Consider the following 21,027-nt stretch of genomic DNA (forward strand, 5'->3'; position numbering starts at 1 on the left):
ACAGAAGTGCCAATTACAACTTCCTTTTGTTTCCTTATCTGTTCAGGGTCAAGTCACCTCAAGTTAAACATGGTCCCCCACCAGCCAGCAGAGATTCCCTGTGTTACTAGAGCAAACAGGATTCAGTCCAGCCAGAACCATCAACCAGGCATGGGGAAAACCAAGTGGAAAATCTCAACAAGCTGATCTACCTGCTGCCTGGGAATGCAGTGCAGCCTGGAGAGGACAAGGAAACATTCCGTGGAGCCTTGCAGATACTGCTCTGCTCAGGCAGGGCCGAAGGGGAGGCTCCCAGCTGGTTTCTCACAGGCTGAGCCAGGTCACAGCTCTGCACTGCACCAGCCCTGGCCTCAGCTCCAGAGCCCTGGCAAGGGTAGGGAGGCTGAGAAGCTGCTCAGTGCTGATGGCCCTGGCACCAGGTACAAGTGCAAAATGCCCAACCTGAAAATGAAAGACAAAGCATCCAAAAAGAGGAGAGTGTGCCAGAACCTAAGGCAACCTCAGCCATCACCACTGAAAACAGCCCCTCATGGCATTCAGGGACTGCTTCTGACCAGGTCCTGATACTTCTCTATCCCTTAAGCACAAGTTATAGTAGAAGTGGACTCCATTCATTGAGAAACCGCTCTGGTACCATTATTTCTACTACATTATCACTACAAAACCTCAAGAATTATCCAGTGCTTTCACATCACAGACGAACACAAAGCAAAATAGTCAAATGCATAAATAAGGCTGCTGATAAGAGCAGTCACAGAGTGTTTGTTAACCTCAGCCTGTTGGCCTAATTAGTAGAACAGCAGCATATTGTGTATTCAGAGTGAGGTGAAGTACAGAAGGGGAAAGCTTTGTACTCATTAATGATATGAGTAAGCAGAGCTCAGAAAGCGATTCAGCAGACTTTGATCCACTCAGGAAAGAGAACAAGAGCTCTCCAGGTACTTCTGACACAGCCTCACCATGGGCTTGGGCCAGGAACCAGCCTCTTCCATACTCACATTGTTTAGGAAGCATGTCCAATGTTAGATTTGCTGAATGTAAGAAGCAGGCAGACTGTATGCCATGAGTTTCACACACCCTAAACAAGCCAGGCCAAGGGAAATCAAGAGATGACTCCAGGCCCAAACAATCCCAGAAGACACTGGGTTTGCCTGTTACAGCAGGTTTTTGGTGTGTTTCACCCCTGTGCTGAAGATGATCAGCCATTCTGAAAGAGAGGCCGTGGTCAGGCTGTTCATTCCCAGCCACTCAGGGCTTCACACCAAAGTGAGCTCAGAGGATCGACCATTCTCTGTTCACAGCTTTCAGACACCCCCCATCCACTGAAGTCCTGAAACCACACAGGAAACAGATGACAGAGGGCAGCCTCTGGTCTAGACACTGGCCATTGACCAGTATGAACAACATAAATTAAATCACAGCCACTTTTTGCTCCAGGGATGGAAACCAGCAATGTAAACCCATCAATTCACAGCAGCAACTTTAAACACATGGCAATTGTAAAATGTCCAGCCTCAGAGCTGTGAAACACATCATCATTTCCAAGACTGGCAAAAGCTGTTCATCTTACTGTGTTCTCATGACAGATATTTTTTCCCCTCTGAATTTATTTTATCTTATTAGATTTTAGTTCCCATTATAGTTAGGACAATTTTGTATTGGGGCAAAATTAATTAATTTGGATCAAAGTAAGGGCTCCTTGAAATGTAACACTAATGAGTCTCATCTGCCTGATTAGAGAGCTTTGCTTTTAGGGACATCAGGTACAAAATTTTATTTTAGAGAAATAAACATTATAAGATTATTTAAGGTTGAAAGCATTAGCTAAATAGTAACCAGGATCATGGATAAAAGATTAGGGTGGCAAACTGTGAGCAGACTTACAGCTGACAAGAGGATGCAAGTGTAGACCAAAACAGGCTAATGAGGATTTGTCAAGAGGTGCAAGCAGAGCTCAGTGCAATTTACAACAATATATTTAGTGACCTGACACTGTGCCTCCCATTTAGTCACAATTCTTTTCACCTATTCACATGCTTGTAAGAACTAAATGGAAAAGAGATACGGATTGGAAATGACAGTACGAATTTTTAGAAAGAAAAGATGGGGAAAATGTTCATTTTGGATGAGTCAAATTAATCTGTAATACATGGACAAATAAAAATTTGCTTATTTTTAAATCTGATTTTAGTCAAGAATAAGTTGTGCTAATCAATGTTGGCTTTGATTGGTGTGAGAACTACTCCAGAGAGCAAAGAGGGTTAAATAGATTGGGTAGTTCTCATTTTTATTAGGCTTCATCCCATCTACTTTCTCTTACCCTATTAGTACAAACAGTTAAAAAGATACAATCTAGAATTAACTTCCCAAAAGACAGGGGCAAATTCACCTAAAAAAACCACATGGTAAATGGAGTTATCTGGGATTTTCTGGTAAATTAGCATAGCACACCATAAATGACATCTGCACAGCCTCATGCTGGGTCACTTGTGAATGACAAACACATGACATGAGTACATGCAGTAGAATATAAGGGAACTGCCTTCCCCAAGCCACATCTCCCTCAACAAACCTCTCCAGCACAGACACAAGACTAGGAATGAAGATGTGGTGCTTGGAGAGTGCAGGTCCCAGCTGCTGGCAGAAACAGCTCCGTGTGAGAGGAGGCAGGAAGCCCACAACTGGACAAGGATATGTTTTACACAATGTCTGTGGCCAAAGAAACCACTGTAAAGTTGTGAGCGTGCTCTCAAAGGCACCCCGTACAACTGCACAGGCACCACCTCTGGCTGGTGGAAAACCATCCAGACCAGCAGAGAATCACACCAGGGCACCCAGGGCTTGCACAGCTTTAGGCAGTTACACACAAAAAGCCTTTGGATAAGCCAGAGCTGACTTCTAACCTCTTTACCCCTTTCCTCTGTTTTGATAAGGTTTCAATCAAACATTACCACATTTTGTCAAAATTACCTTGACCTGCAACAGGCAACACTGAAACCTTGACGTTTCTATCCTTTTGCAACCTAACACTGGAAATCAAATTTTAAAAAACTCATTTCAAGCACCCATGTGTCATCTTCTGATGTCATGCATACTGCACCTGTGCATAATATTCCTCCTGCCGGCCTTCTGCATTAAGTCAACAACAACAACAACAACAAAGACCACTGTGCCTGTTATTCATAAGCTTTTTGTTATCTCACGGAAGACGCAAAAGGGCCCAGAGCATGTGCGGGAAGGAAAGACCTTTGTTTAATTTAATTATATTTACTTCTTTCAAGTCTAAGTAAACTCGGGGATCAGCAGATCAGAACTGATTAATTAAATCACGACAGCGTTTCCTTTACCCTGTGTGGGCAATCACATCATGCAGTGTCACATTCATCAGGTTCTTCCAACAAAGCACCCTCAACCTCCACACTTCAGACAAGAAATGCCTGCCTCCCAGGTGACACTGCAGCATCAAGAGCTCTTCTAATGCAAAAGCTGACAGTTGTGGAGTAGCACTGTGGTTATTTTCAATACTTCCACTGTGGAGGTTGACTCCAGATCTGTTGGTTAAAGTTACTGATAAAGCTGCAATAAAGGATCTGGTTCTGATCTTTAAGTTCATCACTGAGTGCTGGACAAGAGGGAAGCGAGCAGCATGGGCTCAAAAGCACATGTGCACAGACACACTGCTGGATGCTGTCCTCACCCACCTGCTCTGCTGTCCAGAAAGGCTGGAGAAGCAGAAAAGCTGCAAGAAGTTTGCCTCTCAGGATTACCCCTGACTGCTCTTGCTTGTGTCCATAAGCACATGGACTGTGCAGGAATTGTCCCGGACCAACCCCTCTCCAGAGCAGCTCAATGCCAGTATATTTTGCATCTACCTCCCATCTTCTTTTAAGACTTGTGAGAACCTCTCCAATAAGGGAAGAAGGAAAAGGACAAATCTTCCCTTCATTTGGGCTTGGGACTCTCCCACAAGAGCAGCTCACACTACATAGTGCCCAAAACATTCATGTCTCTCAAACTTTCCTTGAACCTACACCATTTGTCAGCTCATAGGCAATTTCCTGTGTTTCTTTTTGTCTATTCATAAATGTCTTCTATCTACTGACCTCACGAAACCAGGCTCCCCCCTTGCTCTTCCATGTTTTCTCCATTCATTTTTCTCTTCCCTATTATTCCAGTCTTTTCTGTCCACTACTGCTCTTCCTTCCATTCAGTCGTTGTTATGGCTTCATCCCAAATGACAAAACGGAGTCATTTTGCAGATTTTTTCATTCCCACCTGAAGTGTTTCTCACTCTTTTCTACTTTCTTAACTTATTAAATCAAAATCTTTACTAATCGGGCTGGCATAAACTCAAAATGTCTTCTCATGGTTCCTGGGTCCAGTCTTCCCACCTGACTAATGAGGAAACTCTCTGATGTTGAATAAAAGAGTTTGTGCACTACAAAGAAGTTTTAATGGAAAATGAAACCTTCTGACATCACTGGCTAATTATAATGCAGCACTGTGGCTGTATTGCAGGGCAGGATAAAAGTGTGCATGTATTTCCTGCATGTTTCAATATCCTCCTATTGACAGAAGATAGGGAGACTGGTCTGCTACTGGAGGCCAGGAAATTATTTTTCTGATTTCATTGGAATAATTGACAAAAGCATTTCCTTTCAATGTAAGGTTAACAGATGGCTTGTTAAAGTTACATCTTCTTTAAACAGAGCTGTCACCAAAAATTATATACATGACAACAAAAATAATATTGATACAAACTCACTGCAAAATTAAAATGAAGTTTGCATAACCTGAAGCACAGAATAAATAACTGCCACTATTGCAACACAGAATACCAAGGTGCATTTGCTTTTCTAAGATTTCCTTGGAAACTGGATGAAGGGACTTAAAGGGAAGTTTCAACATGGGACTTAAGTTACCATGGGCACAAAGATGCAGGCAGTCGCTGTGCCTGTGCCAGGAGCAGGCTGCAGGCAGTGGGCAACACAAGCACCAACCCTGCAGGACTCTGCTTTCACAAATTGACTCTGTCATGCTCAAGATCTATGCCAAGTAAGGGCTTGCGACATCTGACTGCCTCACCTCCATCATGATTTGCCTCCCTGATGCCACACCCAGCCAGCAAAAAACAAGGGGGGAGAGTGGGTGAATTAAAAAAACAAATTTAAAAAAAATCCAGCAATACTCATTAGCCCACCTGCTGTGGTTTTTAAGACCTCATGTTCACCTTAAGCTTGTCTCATTTCAATAAGATCAGGAGAAACTGCAAAGGAAATTCAGGTTTGAAAACAGAAAATGTAATCAGTGTTAGACTTTCAATAGGTGACTGCACACCAGCTATTCCAGCTGGACAGATCTAGAATGCTAACATAATTACTGATATGTAATACCTTTCTCCTTCACTTATTATTTATCCTCTTTGTCAGGATTCTTCCAGGCTTTTCCCTATTTGCCTTCTTTCTCCTCTCATAATTTTTCTTCCTCTACTACTACTGTCTTTTCACAGCCTCCTACCACTGTTACCTTTTCTTTGTGAGCTCTTTCACAGTAGCTTTTGTATGAAATTCAGCTCTCAGACTTTACTGAACCATCACTAAGACCTGCAGCTCACATGCAATGACCTGGGAGAGAGAAATTGAGCCCCACTGGGTTTTCCCTGCGTTCATTCATTTTCTCCACAGTAACAACTCAGAAGCAAACCCGTTCTCTTACCCACCTTAGATGCCAGCTCCTTGCATTATAAAACTTGCTTTTTTTTTGCAGAAGTGAATCAGGAAGGGAAACAAAAGGAGGTGTAGGAGCAGTATTTCCCATTGCAAACCTCAGTGGGTAGCTGCTGGCAATAACCTGGTTTGTTTAGCCATGCTGGTGCTGTCAGGTTCGCTCAGCTCACGCCCCGTTGGCTCTGACTGAGGGGCTTCACTCACTGCAGGGCCGAGGCACGAGGCTGCCTGGGCTTGCCTTCACATGAAGGGCTTCTGGGGAGTTGTATAACAGCACAGCAGACTGGTCCTTGCCCCAGGTGTAGCAGGTTCTTCCTTTCTCACTGACTTTGGCAGAGCACATGAATTTCATCATCATTGCCAACAAAATGAAAAGTAAATGGCAAGCACTGAAAAACATTTAATTTTGAGGAGGAAATAAAAAGGATACGTAAGGGAGCTGCTGTGACCAAAAGATTCTGCTCTAGAAAAGAAAATTGCAATTTTTTCGGTGAAAAATAAAATAAAGACTGCTGGTTTTGTAATTCCCAGTAGCAGCCAAAATAAGAGTAGTGAGAAAGAAGACAGATTTTCCTGGCAAACAAAACCACAGTAACACCTCCATACCTTTTAATGCCAATATAATAAACTATGAAGATACTTCACTTAGAAATAAAGATTTTATCTTATTATCTCCTTTGGATGCAGCTTAGTTTCAGTGACAGGTGTTTATAACAGGGCAGTTTCATCTTACAAAGGACTCACCACAGCATTTAGAAAAAATATGAACTAAAATAGTAGTGACAGAACATTAAGCAAGCAGAGTGACATGGATATGGATATTAAAAGCAAAGACAAGAGCTTTTTAGGTTTCATGGAGAAAGAACAAATTTGCATCATGAATATTAGGCAAGCATTAGGATACCAGCAACCACCTCCTTGCGCTGCCAAAGGAGCAGATAAAGCATTCCAATGCCACTGGGTTTTTTCCACATCCCAAATTTCTTTGGTTTTGTGGTGCTTTGTCCCACTAGGAAAATGCTACAATGTGTGATAAAGATGCCACATGTCCATAAAAGTTGAGTCAACAGAATGTTAGAATCCTATCTTTGAATGAAATTATTATATAGATCTGTTAAGACTAATATAAAATAAGGCCTTCCAGTCTGCTTTCTGCCTCAATTTTCTATGACTGCTCTCATGCCACAAGTCACATCCAGCTCTGTCCAAGCAGGATTGAATTCCTGCTGCTTTAGTTCAATGCTTCAGATGCCCACTTTTGTTCAGAGCTCTGCACAGAGCAGTGACAAGTACTTCTCATTTCTCCCCAAAGGAAGATGTTCTGGAGTTGATCAGATCTTTGGTCTGGAAGAAAGCTGCTCACCTGCTTGTAGACAGACAGATAACCATTCTGAATCAACTGGCCTAGAGAGCTCAGTCTTGCCAGTGGGTGTCAAAACAGGTCTAGGAGAGAGAATTAAAAAAAATACCAAATTCAAAACCCAAATACCTCCCTGCCTCTCCCCAGGAAAAGCCCAACCCCATCAAAACCTCAAACTCATGCTGCTGATGAAGCACAGGCCAAGAGAGGTCCCTGCTGGCAGGATGATGAAACACACGTGCACCAGTTCCAAACACATCCTCCACCTACTACCCCCACAAATAATTTCTTCCCTCTCTGAACCCCACAAACACAGCACAGTTCCCTTGCATCCACCCTGGCACCAGCCCCACTCCCCAATCCACCCTGGCCATCAAGGATAAAATAAAAATAAAAATAAAAAAATTCCCAGCATACCTGAATTACCATTCTGCTGAAGCAAGGCTGGCTGACCATGCCTGCAGCTCCTTCTGTTGCAGGTGAGCAGGAGGATGGGACCCACCTGGGTTCCCACATGACATCAGTAATTTTTTCTGTCTCATGACAGGCACCAGATATCAGTATCACTTAACAGTTCATCAGCCAACACTGGATATTGGTGTATTGAAAAGGAGAAGGAACAAAATAAAACAACAGATCTTGTCTCAGCTTTTTTTTCTACATTACATTACATGGCTACTGCAGAATTTCAACTACCACAAATTTCAAGAGATGCACACCAATAATAATTCTTCACTATGGTGGAAGACACTTATGATACAGCTGGGGACAAACTAAGCTCAAAAAATGTTTATGGGATGAGACACACATTAGCTTCCAGACCATAAAAATGACTATGCAAAAAAAGCAAGAGTTAGAATAAATATTCAATGAAGGAAAACTTTTTACAGCACACAGACATTATGATGAGGTTGGATTTCCCTCTTACAACTGACACACTTAAGAGTAACAGACATTTCCAGTGGCTCAGAAAACAAATTTAATTGACACTAGAATGAAGGAAAGCATACAGTTTTTTTTTAAAAAAAGAAGCTTTATTACAAATCTGTACGTTTAAGAAAATATCCCAAAACTGTCAAAGTAGTATGAAAAATGATGTCATCTGATTCACAGTCACCAGTTTTCTCCAACAAACATAGCATACAAAAATTGATATAAACCATGGCAATCCTTTTTGGCAACACAAGTCAGGTATTTGCAATTCCAAATTCCCTGTTGACAACAAGGATGCTGCTGGCAGGGGGATGGTTCTGGCAGGGGGATGACTGAATTGCACTGGTTTTGAAAACTGGAGGTTGGGATGGAAAGGTTATATATACATATACACATACTATATTTTACCACATAAGAGTCCAGGTAACTCTGGTAACACAACATGGCCCAGCACAACACTAAAGTCTGTAAAACGTGGAGAGCCAGGGAATGTGTGTATGTGATAGTCAGTTATTCTCTATGCTCTGGTTCCCATTTGCTTTTACATCTCAAACCTAATAAAGGCCAATTGCTTTCCACTCTCATTTACAGAAACAGTGAAGTTCATGTGCCACTGTACTTTCTCTTCAGACTCAGGACATGCCAGGTCCATTGCCTGCAGACACAGGATCTAAAAATGCAATGCAGTTAAAACATCATATAATCAAAGTGGGAGTTTTAGGAGGTTGTACACTGAATTTCCTGCAAGTGACCTAACACCCTAACCTCCCCCATGGAAAACATGGCATTTCTCATGCCATTCTGAGATAATTCATATAACAAATCAAGAAGGAAAGAACTGATACGTTACACTCCTACACTGAAGCACAGACTGCTGAAAAAAACCCCACAGGTCTGCAAGTATACCAGGGATTGAATCCAAAGCTGCCCTGCAACTGTTACCTGCAATGGCTGGAAGCTGCAGCACACACCATTGGTAACAATATCCTCAAATCCTTTAACTGCACAGGACTGAGACACCACAGCTCAGAGCTTCAGCAGAAGTGTGAAGATTTGAAAGGAGCAGAATGAAACCTTTCTGTTACAGTACCTGCTCAAGGTATTGATATGAACTAAAAAAATCCCCAAATAATGTAACTGTTTTTATCAGATGTTTGAGGGGGATTTCTATTGAGCAAACCTCCTTTTGCCAACAGCAACTTGAAAGTAACCAGCACCGTGTTAAAGAACTACTCAGTGCATTTCATTCATTTTGCTGTTTCAACCTCAGTTGAAAAGCACAGAATTGAGAGTTATTCAAAGAAAACTACTCTGCAGGAGAGCAATTAGAAATCAACAGTCTCTCATTACCAGAGTAAACAGGATGGAAGATGCAGAAGTGATTCACAGTCTTTTCTTTCCCCTTGCAGACCAGGTTAACCCTAGGTTAATCAAGGCTACCCAGAACATTTCTTAAAAGCCACCTGCTGGTAAAGAGGTTGACTCATTCTCCTGCATTTACTGAAAACGTGATTCCTGAAATGCTGTAATGAAACAGTCAAAAATCTTCATTCCAAAGAAGGAAAGTATTTCATGTACATTCTTAGGTGTGAACCTTCAGGCTTGGGAAACGTTTTTCTAGATTGTCAGCAAGGGTCTGATCAGCCTCACGCAGGACTTCAAGGAAACTCTCCACCTGGAAATAAAACACACACATAAGGAGAAAAAATAAAAACCAAAACTAACTTGCATGGAACATGGAACACAGAATTCTTATACTGGCACAGGGGCTCTTTCTGTACCTTCCCAATAAGAGCAGCCAGCAGCAGCCACTGCAATGAATGATGGAAAATGCCTCACAGTAGCTGCCTCCCTCCTAAACCTCACAATTCCAATTGGTCCTAAATTTTGAAATGGTACCACTTTCCTCTAACCCTTGTTTTCTTGTTTAAAAGAAACACAGAAACTTTTATCACCCAGAGAAAAGCTCCCTATGAAAAATACTTAGAATAATTCCTTTATAAAAATATACAGGACAACTTTTCAGCTAGGATAAATTTTCAGACATCATTCACATCAGCACAGTTTGGCCCTGGCATCAGCTGAAGATCTCAGCAAAGCTCTGGCTGAAGTGAGGCAGAACAGACAGAGGGGGTAAGACTGTCTGGCACTGGATGGTGTTTTACCTGTGCCTGAGCAATTCTGTCCTGTTTGTGTATCAGATTTGGAGAGGCCCTGCCACCCAAGGAGCACTTTTTCAGCTGTGTCACAGACCTTGCCCCATACTCACCGAAGCAGAATACAGAGGTAAGAGGTTCTGAAAAGCACAGGAACATGTCTGTTCATTCAGGTGTCCCTGGTGCAGTCCTTCTAAGGTATTCTCCTGGAAAATCAGAAATACAACCAGCATGTCATGAACAGTTGTTGAAAGAACAAACTCAAAACTGTGCACAGCATCTACAGAATGTGCTTTGTTCTTATAAATAGGTAAAACAACCAGAATTTACAGTTCTCAGAGAAAGCCAGACACAGCTGATGCCAAAAGGTGTGAAAGCTCACACATCACAAGTCTCTTAACCTGAATGCTTCCACAATTAAAAGAGTCCAGCTGAGAAGGTGAGATTATATATTGACAGTATTTCCTTTTCTTAACTAAACTGACTTTCATTCAAAAGAAAGGGCAACGTATATCTACAGAATTTATCATACAGAATCTTGGCACACACCTCAGAAAACCTGTGTCACTCCCATCTCACACACCTGTTGCTGCTTCTGGTTGATTCTCTAATGAATTCCCAGTAAGCAACTGCACTTGCACAGAAAAATGTCCACATTAATATTAAATATTTTTTTCTTACCTATCCTGCAGAAATTCCTACTATAATTTTGTTTATTCTTACCTTGGTTAGTTCTTGAAGCATATTGGAAAGCAATTCACAGCAAATATCCTTCAAAATTTTTAAATGGAAATCTTCCTCATTTACATCAGTCCTTCCAGTCTCCTCTTGCTCAGATTCCTTGGAGTTTTCAACAGCTCTCTTCCCACAGCCCTCCATGTATTGTAAAATACGAATCAAGCTCCCAATCAGTGGCATATCTTAACACAAAGTAACAAGAACAGTGAACTTTAACACTGAAAATTCTTGTCCATCCTTTCAAGGCATTAGAATTTTGAAACACACCATCAAATGTTTACACAAAAGCTATAGGGATGTATATTCTGACAGTGCTGTGTTTTGTTGCTCAAAGACTGTTTTAAAGAAGCAAATGGAAATGTAGTAGAAACCCCAAATAATTTTTCCTGCAAGCTGACCTGTATCTATAAAATATATATACCAGTGTAAGGAACATGAGAAGGAAACTGTCTTTAGTAGTATTCAGTGAGGGCAGTATGTAAATTTGCATCCAGATAATCCTATCTGACAAACCAAACTGCACAGCATCTTTCTGCTGCAGGTGACCCTGAATCACATTCTCAAGACAGGCTTTTAATTCTAAAGATTTGTCCATGGATTGAAAAGTAAGAAATGATAGAGGGATTTAAGTAAGTGCAGAATCTCCCCCTGTTTAAAAAAATTACTACATAAAAATATATGTTGTACATACTATGTATAAAATAACAATGTAATAATGTATTACTATATTTTAGCAAAAATAAATTCTGAAATTTTCACCAGTTTGCAGTGAGATCGAGCAGAATCTGTAGATTCTGGTACTGTAACTCCTCAGAATTTACAGCCCACCTGGTAAGTGAACTTTGGGCTAGCTGTGATTCTGAGTAACCAGGGAAAAGTCTTACTGTATGCAATGTCACTGAATTGAACCACCTTCCACACCCACATAAAGCCAACTGTGAATATTAACTTTAAAAAAAAAAAAAAAAACAGAAAAAAGTATGACTTGCTTTTCCTCATCCTGGTGTACTCCTGCTCTGTCTGTGAAGCAAACATAGCAGACAGCACAGACAAAATAGAGGCCAGCACAGTCTTCTGCTCCTGCACAATGATGGGTGGATCATCTGGCTGGCAAAGCTCCTGGCAAACGAGCTCATAAAGCAAACTCCATGTCTCTTTTCCTCCATCAGGAGCCTGCACTTGAGAAAGAAAGAAAGAGAACCCACCAACCCAACAAATTTATTCCAGGTACTGAATTCCTGTTCTCCCCAATAAATACACAGTGATCCAGGAGTTACAGCCCCTCTGGGTCCCCTCACACCCAGCAATTCCAGGTTCTTACCAATAGCCTGGATTCCCTCATCCACCGTGGTCAGGAGCTGCAGGATATGCATATAAACATCCAATCCTTCTGGGTTATCTGATCTACACAGAACAAACATCAAAAAGACAAATTCAAGTGCTGCTTGCTGAGCTTATGTTCTGTGTTTTGGTCACAGGGGAAGCCCATCAGCAGCCACTGCCATTCCCTTTGCAAACAAACAAGCTGACTCATAACAAACTTTAAGTCCAGGAAAACATATCCCAGTGATTTGTCAAACTGTGCCACTAAAAGCAAGATGTTTGGGCACAGGCCTTACAAGGTTATAAGGAATCTCCCCAGCCATGAAACCAAAAAGAAATCTCCCATACCTGACTTGCTTGGCTGCTTCAAGTATACAAGGCACAATCTTAAAGTCTGGAAGTTCTTCAGGAGAATCATCTACAGATGGTCCCACAGAGTGACAAGTGCCACTCTTGATCCAGTTTAACATCAGCTCTTCATCCAGGTCAAAGAGCTTGTCCACCACTTCACCCACTTTCACCAGCAATTCAACTGCACAAGAGAGAATGTTATTTTTTATTTCAACAAGAATAAAAGAGCAAAACTTTTTTATTTTTATTTCAACAAGTTTGAAGAGCAAAACTTAGCTCACAAAATGGTAGTATATACAAGTATTTGGAGTAAATTCAGGACTGAAATAAATTCACTTCCTTTGGGACCTGCTGCTGGTCGCTGTGTTTAATTCCTTTATGTGGCATATACCAGGTAAAGAGTTTGCTACATAGGGATTGTTGGAAAGCCCACTGACAGATTCTACCTTGTCATGCTACATGTGAAGCAGTAACTTTATTTTGCAGAGAGATGCTATGCTCCTGAAAAGTCCTAACTTCTGCTTCTGAAGTAAAACTTTTCAAGTTTTGTTCCTAGATATGCAGTTTTATGCTAATCATCCACCTGCCAATCTGCATTTTACTTACACAGGTCTATTATTTCAATTGGATGGAGCAGGATTACTGAGAGTTGGCATTAAAAAATTCATTAAAAATTGAAAAAGCTGTATTATTAGGATTCTTGGCAAATGACAATTGCTGTTACAGCTGAGTTGGATGCTAAACATTATGCTATCAATATTTCCATTTTTAGGTGGTTGGTGTGTTTTTTGCTAAATTAGTGCTAAGAGAGATTTGTGTAGCACTCTCTGCATACCCAAAGCCTGCACAGTATTCAGCTGCCAGGGTAACTGAACAGTTCCTCCAGTTCACATTCCACAGATACAGTAGCTTTAAAAACAGAAAATCCATATCTGACTTGAAAAAAACAAATTAAATGAGGTCTTGTTTCAAGGTTCAAAAATGATATATGTATATCCCTGAATGAGAACTATTTCTTTTTTTTTATTGTGGAAAATAACAATTTCTTCAATTTAAACATATTTTTATTCTCCTCAGAGCTTTCTTCTTCCCCTATGAGTGCTTTTGTGTTTGGTTTTATATATATGTGTAAAACTGCAAAGGCAGGGCACGTTTGCTTTGGTGTCCTTTAAGCTCACGAGATTTCCTTTACTTTAAAGCAATTAACCCAACTGAAAATATTTGTATTTGAAACTTGTATTTAAAATCTTCTGCAGACACCCACCCACAACTGCCAGCTTGTTTTGGCACCTTACCATTTGTAGAGCTGGACATGATGAAGCAAACACAGTCGTACACAGAGGGGTTTTCTCGGATCCTCTCCACCCAGACATTGGCCACCTCAGGCTGGGAGAGGCAAGTCAACAACAGCCTAGGCAAGAATTCCCCAGTTAACACATCAGAAGCCAGTCCACTCCTTCTAGCTGTACCAGTGTCAATCAAAATAATGACAGTGGAAACAGAAACAGGAATCTAACTCACAGCAAAGTGATTCCACTACAGTGCAGACACCATAAAAGGAAAGGATGAGAGGATAATAAAATAGTGAGCCCACTTGTCAGTTTTCTCCCCAGGCCTCAGAGCATAGCAGAACTACACTAATGATGCATTAATTCCTGAGATGTCCTACCTGCTTGTTTCCAGAAGGGTGGGGGAGTCTGAATCACACAAACGTTGCAGTAACACTTGGCTTTAAGAGAAAATGTGGGGGAAAAAAGTCAATAAAATCCATCTTTATTTCTAAAAAAGGTATAAAAATATTAAGTTCGTAACTGCAGCCATGTTCTGAGATTAATGCCAGCTTCTCCTAACTGTGCATGCACTTCCAGTGTCTCAAGACCACCAAACTTGAAAACTAAATTGACTAGTGCTTCAAAATCCCCCAAAATAGTGGTCTGTGTCCTTTCTTCCTTTCCTGAGCACTTCCCACACAAACATGGGCAGCCAAAAGGTATGAATGAAGATGAGGCTGGGCAGGCAAGCTTAGATCCTTCTCTAGCATGAATTTCCTGATTGTGAGTCCAGACAAGCAGTAGCTGTTCATGAACAAAGCACACAGACACTTACCCAAGATTCTCATCTTTGCTAATGGACATGCAGATGTCCTGGAAACAGGCCATATTCCCTAATATTCCCACACAGATTTCCTGGAAAGTCAAAACACAGTATAATGAGACAACTGCCAGTCCACAATTTCACTTCCAGAGCCATAACACAAAAGTAAGAGAGGTTCAAAGATGTTTTCTGGTTTGACTTCCAAGCGTCCCACTGATTTCATGACAAAGATACAAATTTTTCCATAGATTTTTCTGTTCTATCAGACTAGTCTAAAATACGCTCAGGTACCATGCAGATATTTAGGTGCTCCATAAAAGCAAATGTATCTTGAAATCAGCTCTGCTTGCATATTCTTTGTATACTGTTTTGAAGCTAATTTGACAGCCCTGTTATTAAAGCAAAAAGGAGTCCTAAAACAAAAATATCACTAAAACGTGACCCTCATGATATTTACTTGCTCACAAAATAAAGGGATCTTAATACAAGCTTCCAGCAGAGCCTATTTTCTGGTTAGAGAGATCTAAGTAAAATAAAATAAAAAACAAACCCCAAAGCATCCCATTAGGATACTCATGCCAAGATAATCATTAAGAGGATGTACACTTGTGTAAAGGGGACCATGAGAGCTCTGAAACACCTGCAGGCAACTGGTGCTAAACAAAGTGAATCAGTTTGCAGCAATTTAAAGTCAGAAATCAACTCTCTCCACTAAGGTTGTCTTCTTAATTATGAACATGCTATTACCTCTGCTAAATTACAGCAGGCACTCCAGCAAACACTGTTTCATGATAGTAGCTGTGACAGCCAACTTGCACTCACTTGCAAATTGGGGTTGTACTTTCCAAAGACAAAGTACTAAAGGAGTACAAAGCATTTTAGTACAAAGTACTAAACTTTCAAAGCTCCATTTGTCTCTACTGATCTCCTGGAGTAAAGCATCTGGTAACTTCTGAGAAAGAGGACTTACATCAACACTGAATACCTTTGAAAATCCTATTTTGAGGCCTGCAGTGCACTGTGTAGGACAAGCTGGAAATCAGTGACATCAAAACAAGTGAAAATTAAAAAAAAAATATTGTTGTCTTAACAATTCCAAAGATTACCTTCTGTAATCTTTTTTTGTTTGTTTGTTTATTTCTCATTATCTTGTTCTGATTTGATCAGTAATAAATTAATTTCCCTAAATGGAGTCTGTTTTGCCCATGACAAATCACAGCAACTGGTGAGTGACCTCTCCCTTTTGTTGTATTTTCTCTCCCCTGTCCAGCTGAGGAGGGGAATGGCAGAGCAGCTTTGGTGGGCACCTGGCCTCCAGCCACACTTCTACAGTTGTTTACAGAAGTGTAAACAATTTATTTACACTTCTAAACAAATTCATGGCCATCTCTGTTCAGTAATCATGAAACAAGTCAAAAGGGAAAAAAAGGCCAGACTGCTGGTTTTATAAAAGGTCTTATAACTGTTTGATAACCTCAGTCCTTCATCAGTGTATCTAGATGAGGATGTGTGAGCAGACAGGTACCAGCTTCAGCACCACCAAAATTCTTACTGATTAGAGCATGTTAAAAACAGAGTGAAAAAACATTTTACAATTTGATTTTATGTTTTCTCCTGGCTCTCCTTATACATTACACATGCAATGGGAGAAGGGAGATAAATGTAAATGCATGTACAGAGCTATCTGCTATTGCTAATAACACAGGAGAGCTTTTTGGCAGCCCATACTTACAGTTAGCCGAGGGCATTTGGACTTGGCAAAAACTCCCATGAATATATCAGGGGCATTGAACTCCTGAAGGAATAAAGCAACATCCTGTGGAGAAAGTGAATGGAGAAGTAAATGGACCTCTGCAATTCCCAAATGCAAAATCAAACATGTTCCCACAGCACAAGGATTGGATCAAAGAGATGACAAACTCACTAGAAGGAATTTGTTATTTGCCAACAGTTAATACCAATAATCCTTATTTTTCAATGAGAGAAGGCCAGCAAGCCCCTCTGGTAGTTCAGTATGCCAGTGATTTGCTGTAGAATGAGCCAAAAAGTCACATTTGCAAGAAAATGCAAATTGCTCCCTATCTGCACTCAACCAGAATTCAGTAAATATCATGTTTTAAGGCATGACATCCCCATGACATATAAAAAAGAAGAAAGTGAAGGGACTGCCATCAGCACTTGATCAGAGCACACAAGAAGAAATCTCTTCCTCATTTTACCACATTAAAACACAAGATTATTTTTATGTTTGGGAGTAAAAGACCCATGTTCCATGTTTACTTAAAAAATCTGAGCAACAAGATAGGGAATAAAATAATACTTAAACTAACATATATATATATATATATATCTCAAGAATCTGTTCCAGCATTTGAGAGTGCTGAGAAATATACTGTCTTACAATGCCACTGCAAGTCTGCAGCTAAACTTTGAAAGGCTGTTTATCTATCAGAGAAAGCTATGCTTACCATCAGGACGTTTGACAATTACTAGAGGAAAATATGCCTGTCTAGAGATGGCACCAATACTATCCCCATGATCCAAGCGCTGAAGGCACAGGCTGTGCACCCGCGTTAATTCCAGCTGCTGTCCTGCCCCTGCCCCTCTTTCCAGGGCAGGCTCCGTGGTAAGGCTGCTCGGTGCCGCCCCAGCCCAGCTGTCCTGCCTCACACGCGGGCGTGGGCAGCACCTCCAGAACGAGCGAGCTGGCTGATTCCCTGCCTTCTCCCGCTGCCAGCACCGTTCTGACGGGACACTCGGGGCAGACGCGCCCCGAGGTGCCGCACGAGGCTCCTACCTCGTCCATCGACATGTCCCACACCTTGCAAATGTCATTCTCCATCTCCTCGTCCAGCTCCGTCCGGCCTCCCTCAGGGCTGGCGGCGGGATCCGGCTCCGCGGGGGCGATGACCTGGGACAAGCAAGGCGGGGCGAACGACCCGGCTGAACCCACGGCGCCGCCCGGGAGCCGCTGGGTCCCTGCTGGGTTCCCGCCCGGTATTTTGCCGCTGTGTCCCCGCCCGGCTCCCGGATTTGTGCCCTGTGAATCCCAGCTGTGTCCCCGGGTTTGTCCCCTCTGGTCCCCAGGTGTCCCCTCCGGCCCTGGCAGCGACCGCGTCGCGCCCGCCCGGCGCTGACCGACGCTGGGCCCGCAGCCCGCTCCCTCCCGGCGGCCGCGCACCTCGATGAGGCGGGTGAGGACGCTGAAGAGCCAGTGCTTGCTGTACACCGTGTTGCCCACCGCGTCCCCCTCCTCCTCCTCCGCATCGCTGCACGGCGGCGACGGATTGCGGTCCATGGTGGCCCCACAGCCGTGCAGGGGCAGCGAGGCGGCGGCGCGGCCGGAGCGGCGCCCGCGGCCCCACAGCGCCCCCTGCCCACCGGCGGACACTGCCGCCTCCCGCCCCCGGGCCTGCGTCGGATCGCACCGGGACCGTGACGGGCCCGTGCTGGGATCGCACCGGGACCCACCCGCCCAGGGCCTTCCCTCGGCGGGGAGCGGCACCCGCGCCCCCGGAACACCGGAGGTCCCAAGGGGGACCCTTTGGCAGCCCCCGTGATGTCCCGACACCGACACCGCCGCCCCCGCAGTCCCGCAGTCCCGCGCCCCGTGAGGATGGATGCTCGCAGCGAAGGGAACAGTTCTCAGGAGGATTCGTTTATTGTGCTTTACAAAGCGAGGTGTGGCAGGAGCGGAGTACAGCGCTAGTACCGCCTGGGCAGCCCCTTGGGCCGGTAGCGGTTCGGGTCCCCGCCCCTCCGGCCCCACTCGTTCGCCTCCTGGTCCAGCCGGGTGTCCTCGGCGCCTCTGCCGCTCACGCGGCTCTGCCAGCCCTCCCGGGCGTCGCTGTGGGGAAGGAGAAAAGGCCACCTGAACACACTGCATCTAACTCAGCCTTGTGTTGGTTCCCTCACTCGTGGTTTCTGTAAGGCTTCTCAAGGTGAGATGCAAGCACGTGCTCGGCCTTTGTCTGAGAGCCTGTGGTGGAATCTATATCTGCTATGTTGGGAAATGAACCGACAATGAAGGAAAGTTCCTTATCAGACATGCAGAGAGAGGAATCTGCCTTATTAGGCTGACAAGAAGAAAGGCTCATGCTCATGTGGCACCATTCCTATAGAGACCGGCTGTCCAGATGGGAACTTCTTCCCTTCCCCTCTGCTGTCCTTCTAGGTACTAAGCTGAGTACAAGTCAAAAAGGACCTCACTGCAGCTGGAATGCCTGTATCCCCAATAACTCACTGTTAACAAGCCAAGCACACTCCATTACCTGATCACTTTCGCTGCCCAAGCACCACCAGGTCCTCTCCGGGCAGCATCATAATTCCCACGGGCATGGAAATACTTGTCAGCACCTTTGTAATTCGCCTCACGCATGTCCGTGTATGCTCTGAACATATCCCGTGCCCCTGAAAAGGCCGAGAAATGGAGATGATGTTGACTTGAAAGAGTCACACCAGAAATTGTTCACTACCACCTCAGTCAGGAGTTGAAAGGCCCAAGGAGCAGTAACAGAGTGATGCACTGCCCCCCATCAGCCTTTGCACAGAAAGCACCTGTGGGGGCTGATGAAGGTTCTTGTCCAGCAGCAGAAACCAGGGGGTCTCTAACATGGAGGTGAGGATTTCCCAGCTCTGAGGGCTGCACCACTGACTGCTGGTAGCCTGTGCTTGGGGAGGGTTCTGAGGGAAGGGCCCCTGGTACAGCAGCTTACCTCCTGCTGCATCCCGGACAAATTTTCCAGCTTCGGCTATTTTTTCGAATATCCTTGGTCTGTCAGCACTCACACACAGAACAATGGAGAGCAACGCAATGCAGACCCAGAGCCTCATGGTTCCTGGCCAAGCCTGACAGGGAGCTGGGAGACAGTGAGAGAGATGAGCTGTTCTGGAGCACCACTGAGAACCCACCACACCCCCAGCTCTGCCTGAGCTGCTGCCTCAGTGCTGAGGGTTCACCCAGGACCCCCTTCTCCCCCTACAAGGAGTGGTGCCCTCTGTGCAACCACAAGCTCCACAACAAAAGCAGGTGCACATGAGAAAGCTGCATTTTAGTACTCCCTGCTGCTCCTGTCATGAGTACAAAGAAGCCCCACAGAACCAATGTTCTGCTCCCAAAATACCAGCTCAAAGCACTGCACACAGCTCACAAATTCAGAATGTCACTCACCACTGCAGAACAGCAAAGCCAAAGGAGCTGGAGATCGTCTCGTGTGCTCTCAGACTCAAAGAGGGTATTTATAAGCAATTCAAACCCCTCAAAAGAGGAAACTGGAAAGGGTACCCATGGCTGGGAAATCCCCACCAGCACTTCCAACACAGAAATCATTACTGGAAACCTGTCCTTGTCCTTACTGAAAGTCCACAGCTCCTGTTATGCAATCTTTTAGAGGCACTTCTTTTATGGCACTTCTTCAGCTGTCATTGGGGCTGTTTGCCATATTTGCCATAACAACCAGGCTGACCAACTGCCTTAAAGGCTGAAGAGTTCCATGTGCTTCAAGTGTTACTGGTATCTTAAGGGTGATGCTTTTGTTTGGATCTTGGCCTGAACAGAGCTGGGAGGGGAGGGTGCCTGACTGTCTGCACATTGTAGCACAAGGCCAGGTCTGTGTCTGTGCACAAGGAATGTTACCAGAAGGGCTGCATGAACTGCTAAGTGAAATTTCCATGTGTGCTGGGGTTGCCAGATGAATTGCAGAGTGAATGAAATGGAAAATGTGAAGTGTTGCTCTTAACTCCATTGCAAAGCAAAGCACATACACCCATATCCCTGCTGATCTAAGATAGCACAGACACACAGACCATCAAGAGGCTCTGAATGGTTCATTTTGCCTTGGCTTGCTCTTACAGGCCCCTCTCAAGGGTCTCCAGCTACCTTGCTGCAACAGCAGCTCCATGCGGCTCAGGCGGAAAGTTTTGGACATAGCAGAAAACATTTTACTTAATTCAGATTCATACAGCCACAATTCTGCTAGACTTTAAATCAACTGTCTGGCCCTATTGGCATGGTTCACTGTTTAAGTACCCACTGTGCTCTTCCTGCTTAAAGCCTGCTCGCTCCCCTTGGTTAACAACTTGACACAACCCTTTGCTCTGCAGAAAACTCCGGGGTTGAGTGCAGTTGTACTCGAGAGTGAGTGTGCAGGAGGTGTCCCTGTCCCCATTCTGTGGGCTTGTACATGATTTGGTAAGTCTAGGAGAGCAGTTCAGGTACCCCTCTGAACAGTGTAGGGTAGCTGCCCCACTCACCACTCTGCTACTGGGAACAATTTGCTCCTGGAGCTGCAGGGCAGAGGCATGAGTTGAAAGAGGTGCAATAGAGGTAATAAAGTGTCAACAGTAA

At 43.8% G+C, this 21,027-nt stretch overlaps 2 protein-coding genes across 2 annotated transcripts; both read right to left on the reverse strand.

Annotated features, from left to right (window-relative positions):
- Positions 1 to 8,100: 8,100 nt before the first annotated feature.
- On the reverse strand, positions 8,101 to 17,979 carry SAAL1 (serum amyloid A like 1). Its single transcript, XM_036384799.2, has 12 exons — positions 17,863 to 17,979; positions 17,479 to 17,592; positions 16,414 to 16,497; positions 14,694 to 14,773; positions 14,257 to 14,316; positions 13,883 to 13,998; positions 12,585 to 12,768; positions 12,235 to 12,317; positions 11,903 to 12,091; positions 10,899 to 11,095; positions 10,289 to 10,381; positions 8,101 to 9,694 (listed from the first exon to the last, which is right to left on the reverse strand). The coding sequence occupies exons 1-12, from the start codon at positions 17,977 to 17,979 to the stop codon at positions 9,602 to 9,604; spliced, it is 1,410 nt and encodes a 469-aa protein (XP_036240692.1). The 3' UTR covers positions 8,101 to 9,601.
- Positions 17,980 to 18,386: 407 nt separating this feature from the next.
- LOC118687555 (serum amyloid A protein-like) lies at positions 18,387 to 19,965 on the reverse strand. Its single transcript, XM_036384581.1, has 4 exons — positions 19,852 to 19,965; positions 19,397 to 19,540; positions 18,953 to 19,091; positions 18,387 to 18,528 (listed from the first exon to the last, which is right to left on the reverse strand). The coding sequence occupies exons 2-4, from the start codon at positions 19,512 to 19,514 to the stop codon at positions 18,387 to 18,389; spliced, it is 399 nt and encodes a 132-aa protein (XP_036240474.1). The 5' UTR covers positions 19,515 to 19,540; positions 19,852 to 19,965.
- Between the last annotated feature and the right edge of the window lie 1,062 nt (positions 19,966 to 21,027).

Source organism: Molothrus ater, chromosome 6 (assembly GCF_012460135.2).
Source record: "Molothrus ater isolate BHLD 08-10-18 breed brown headed cowbird chromosome 6, BPBGC_Mater_1.1, whole genome shotgun sequence".
Classification (NCBI taxonomy): Eukaryota; Metazoa; Chordata; class Aves; order Passeriformes; family Icteridae; genus Molothrus; species Molothrus ater.

Bases quoted from the DNA above. Each gene is read 5' to 3' on its own strand.
- SAAL1 (XM_036384799.2), bottom strand. From the start codon at position 17,979: ATGGACCGCAATCCGTCGCCGCCGTGCAGCGATGCGGAGGAGGAGGAG. The intron at 14,774-16,413 runs GTAAGTATGGGC...TTGACTTTCCAG, and splicing joins CCAAATGCCCTCGGCTAACT to GAAATCTGTGTGGGAATATT. The intron at 10,382-10,898 runs GTAAGAATAAAC...CTGATTTTCCAG, and splicing joins TGCTTCAAGAACTAACCAAG to GAGAATACCTTAGAAGGACT.
- LOC118687555 (XM_036384581.1), bottom strand. From the start codon at position 19,514: ATGAGGCTCTGGGTCTGCATTGCGTTGCTCTCCATTGTTCTGTGTGTG. The intron at 19,092-19,396 runs GTAAGCTGCTGT...CGGCCTTTTCAG, and splicing joins TGTCCGGGATGCAGCAGGAG to GGGCACGGGATATGTTCAGA. The intron at 18,529-18,952 runs GTAATGGAGTGT...CCTTCCCCACAG, and splicing joins TGGGCAGCGAAAGTGATCAG to CGACGCCCGGGAGGGCTGGC.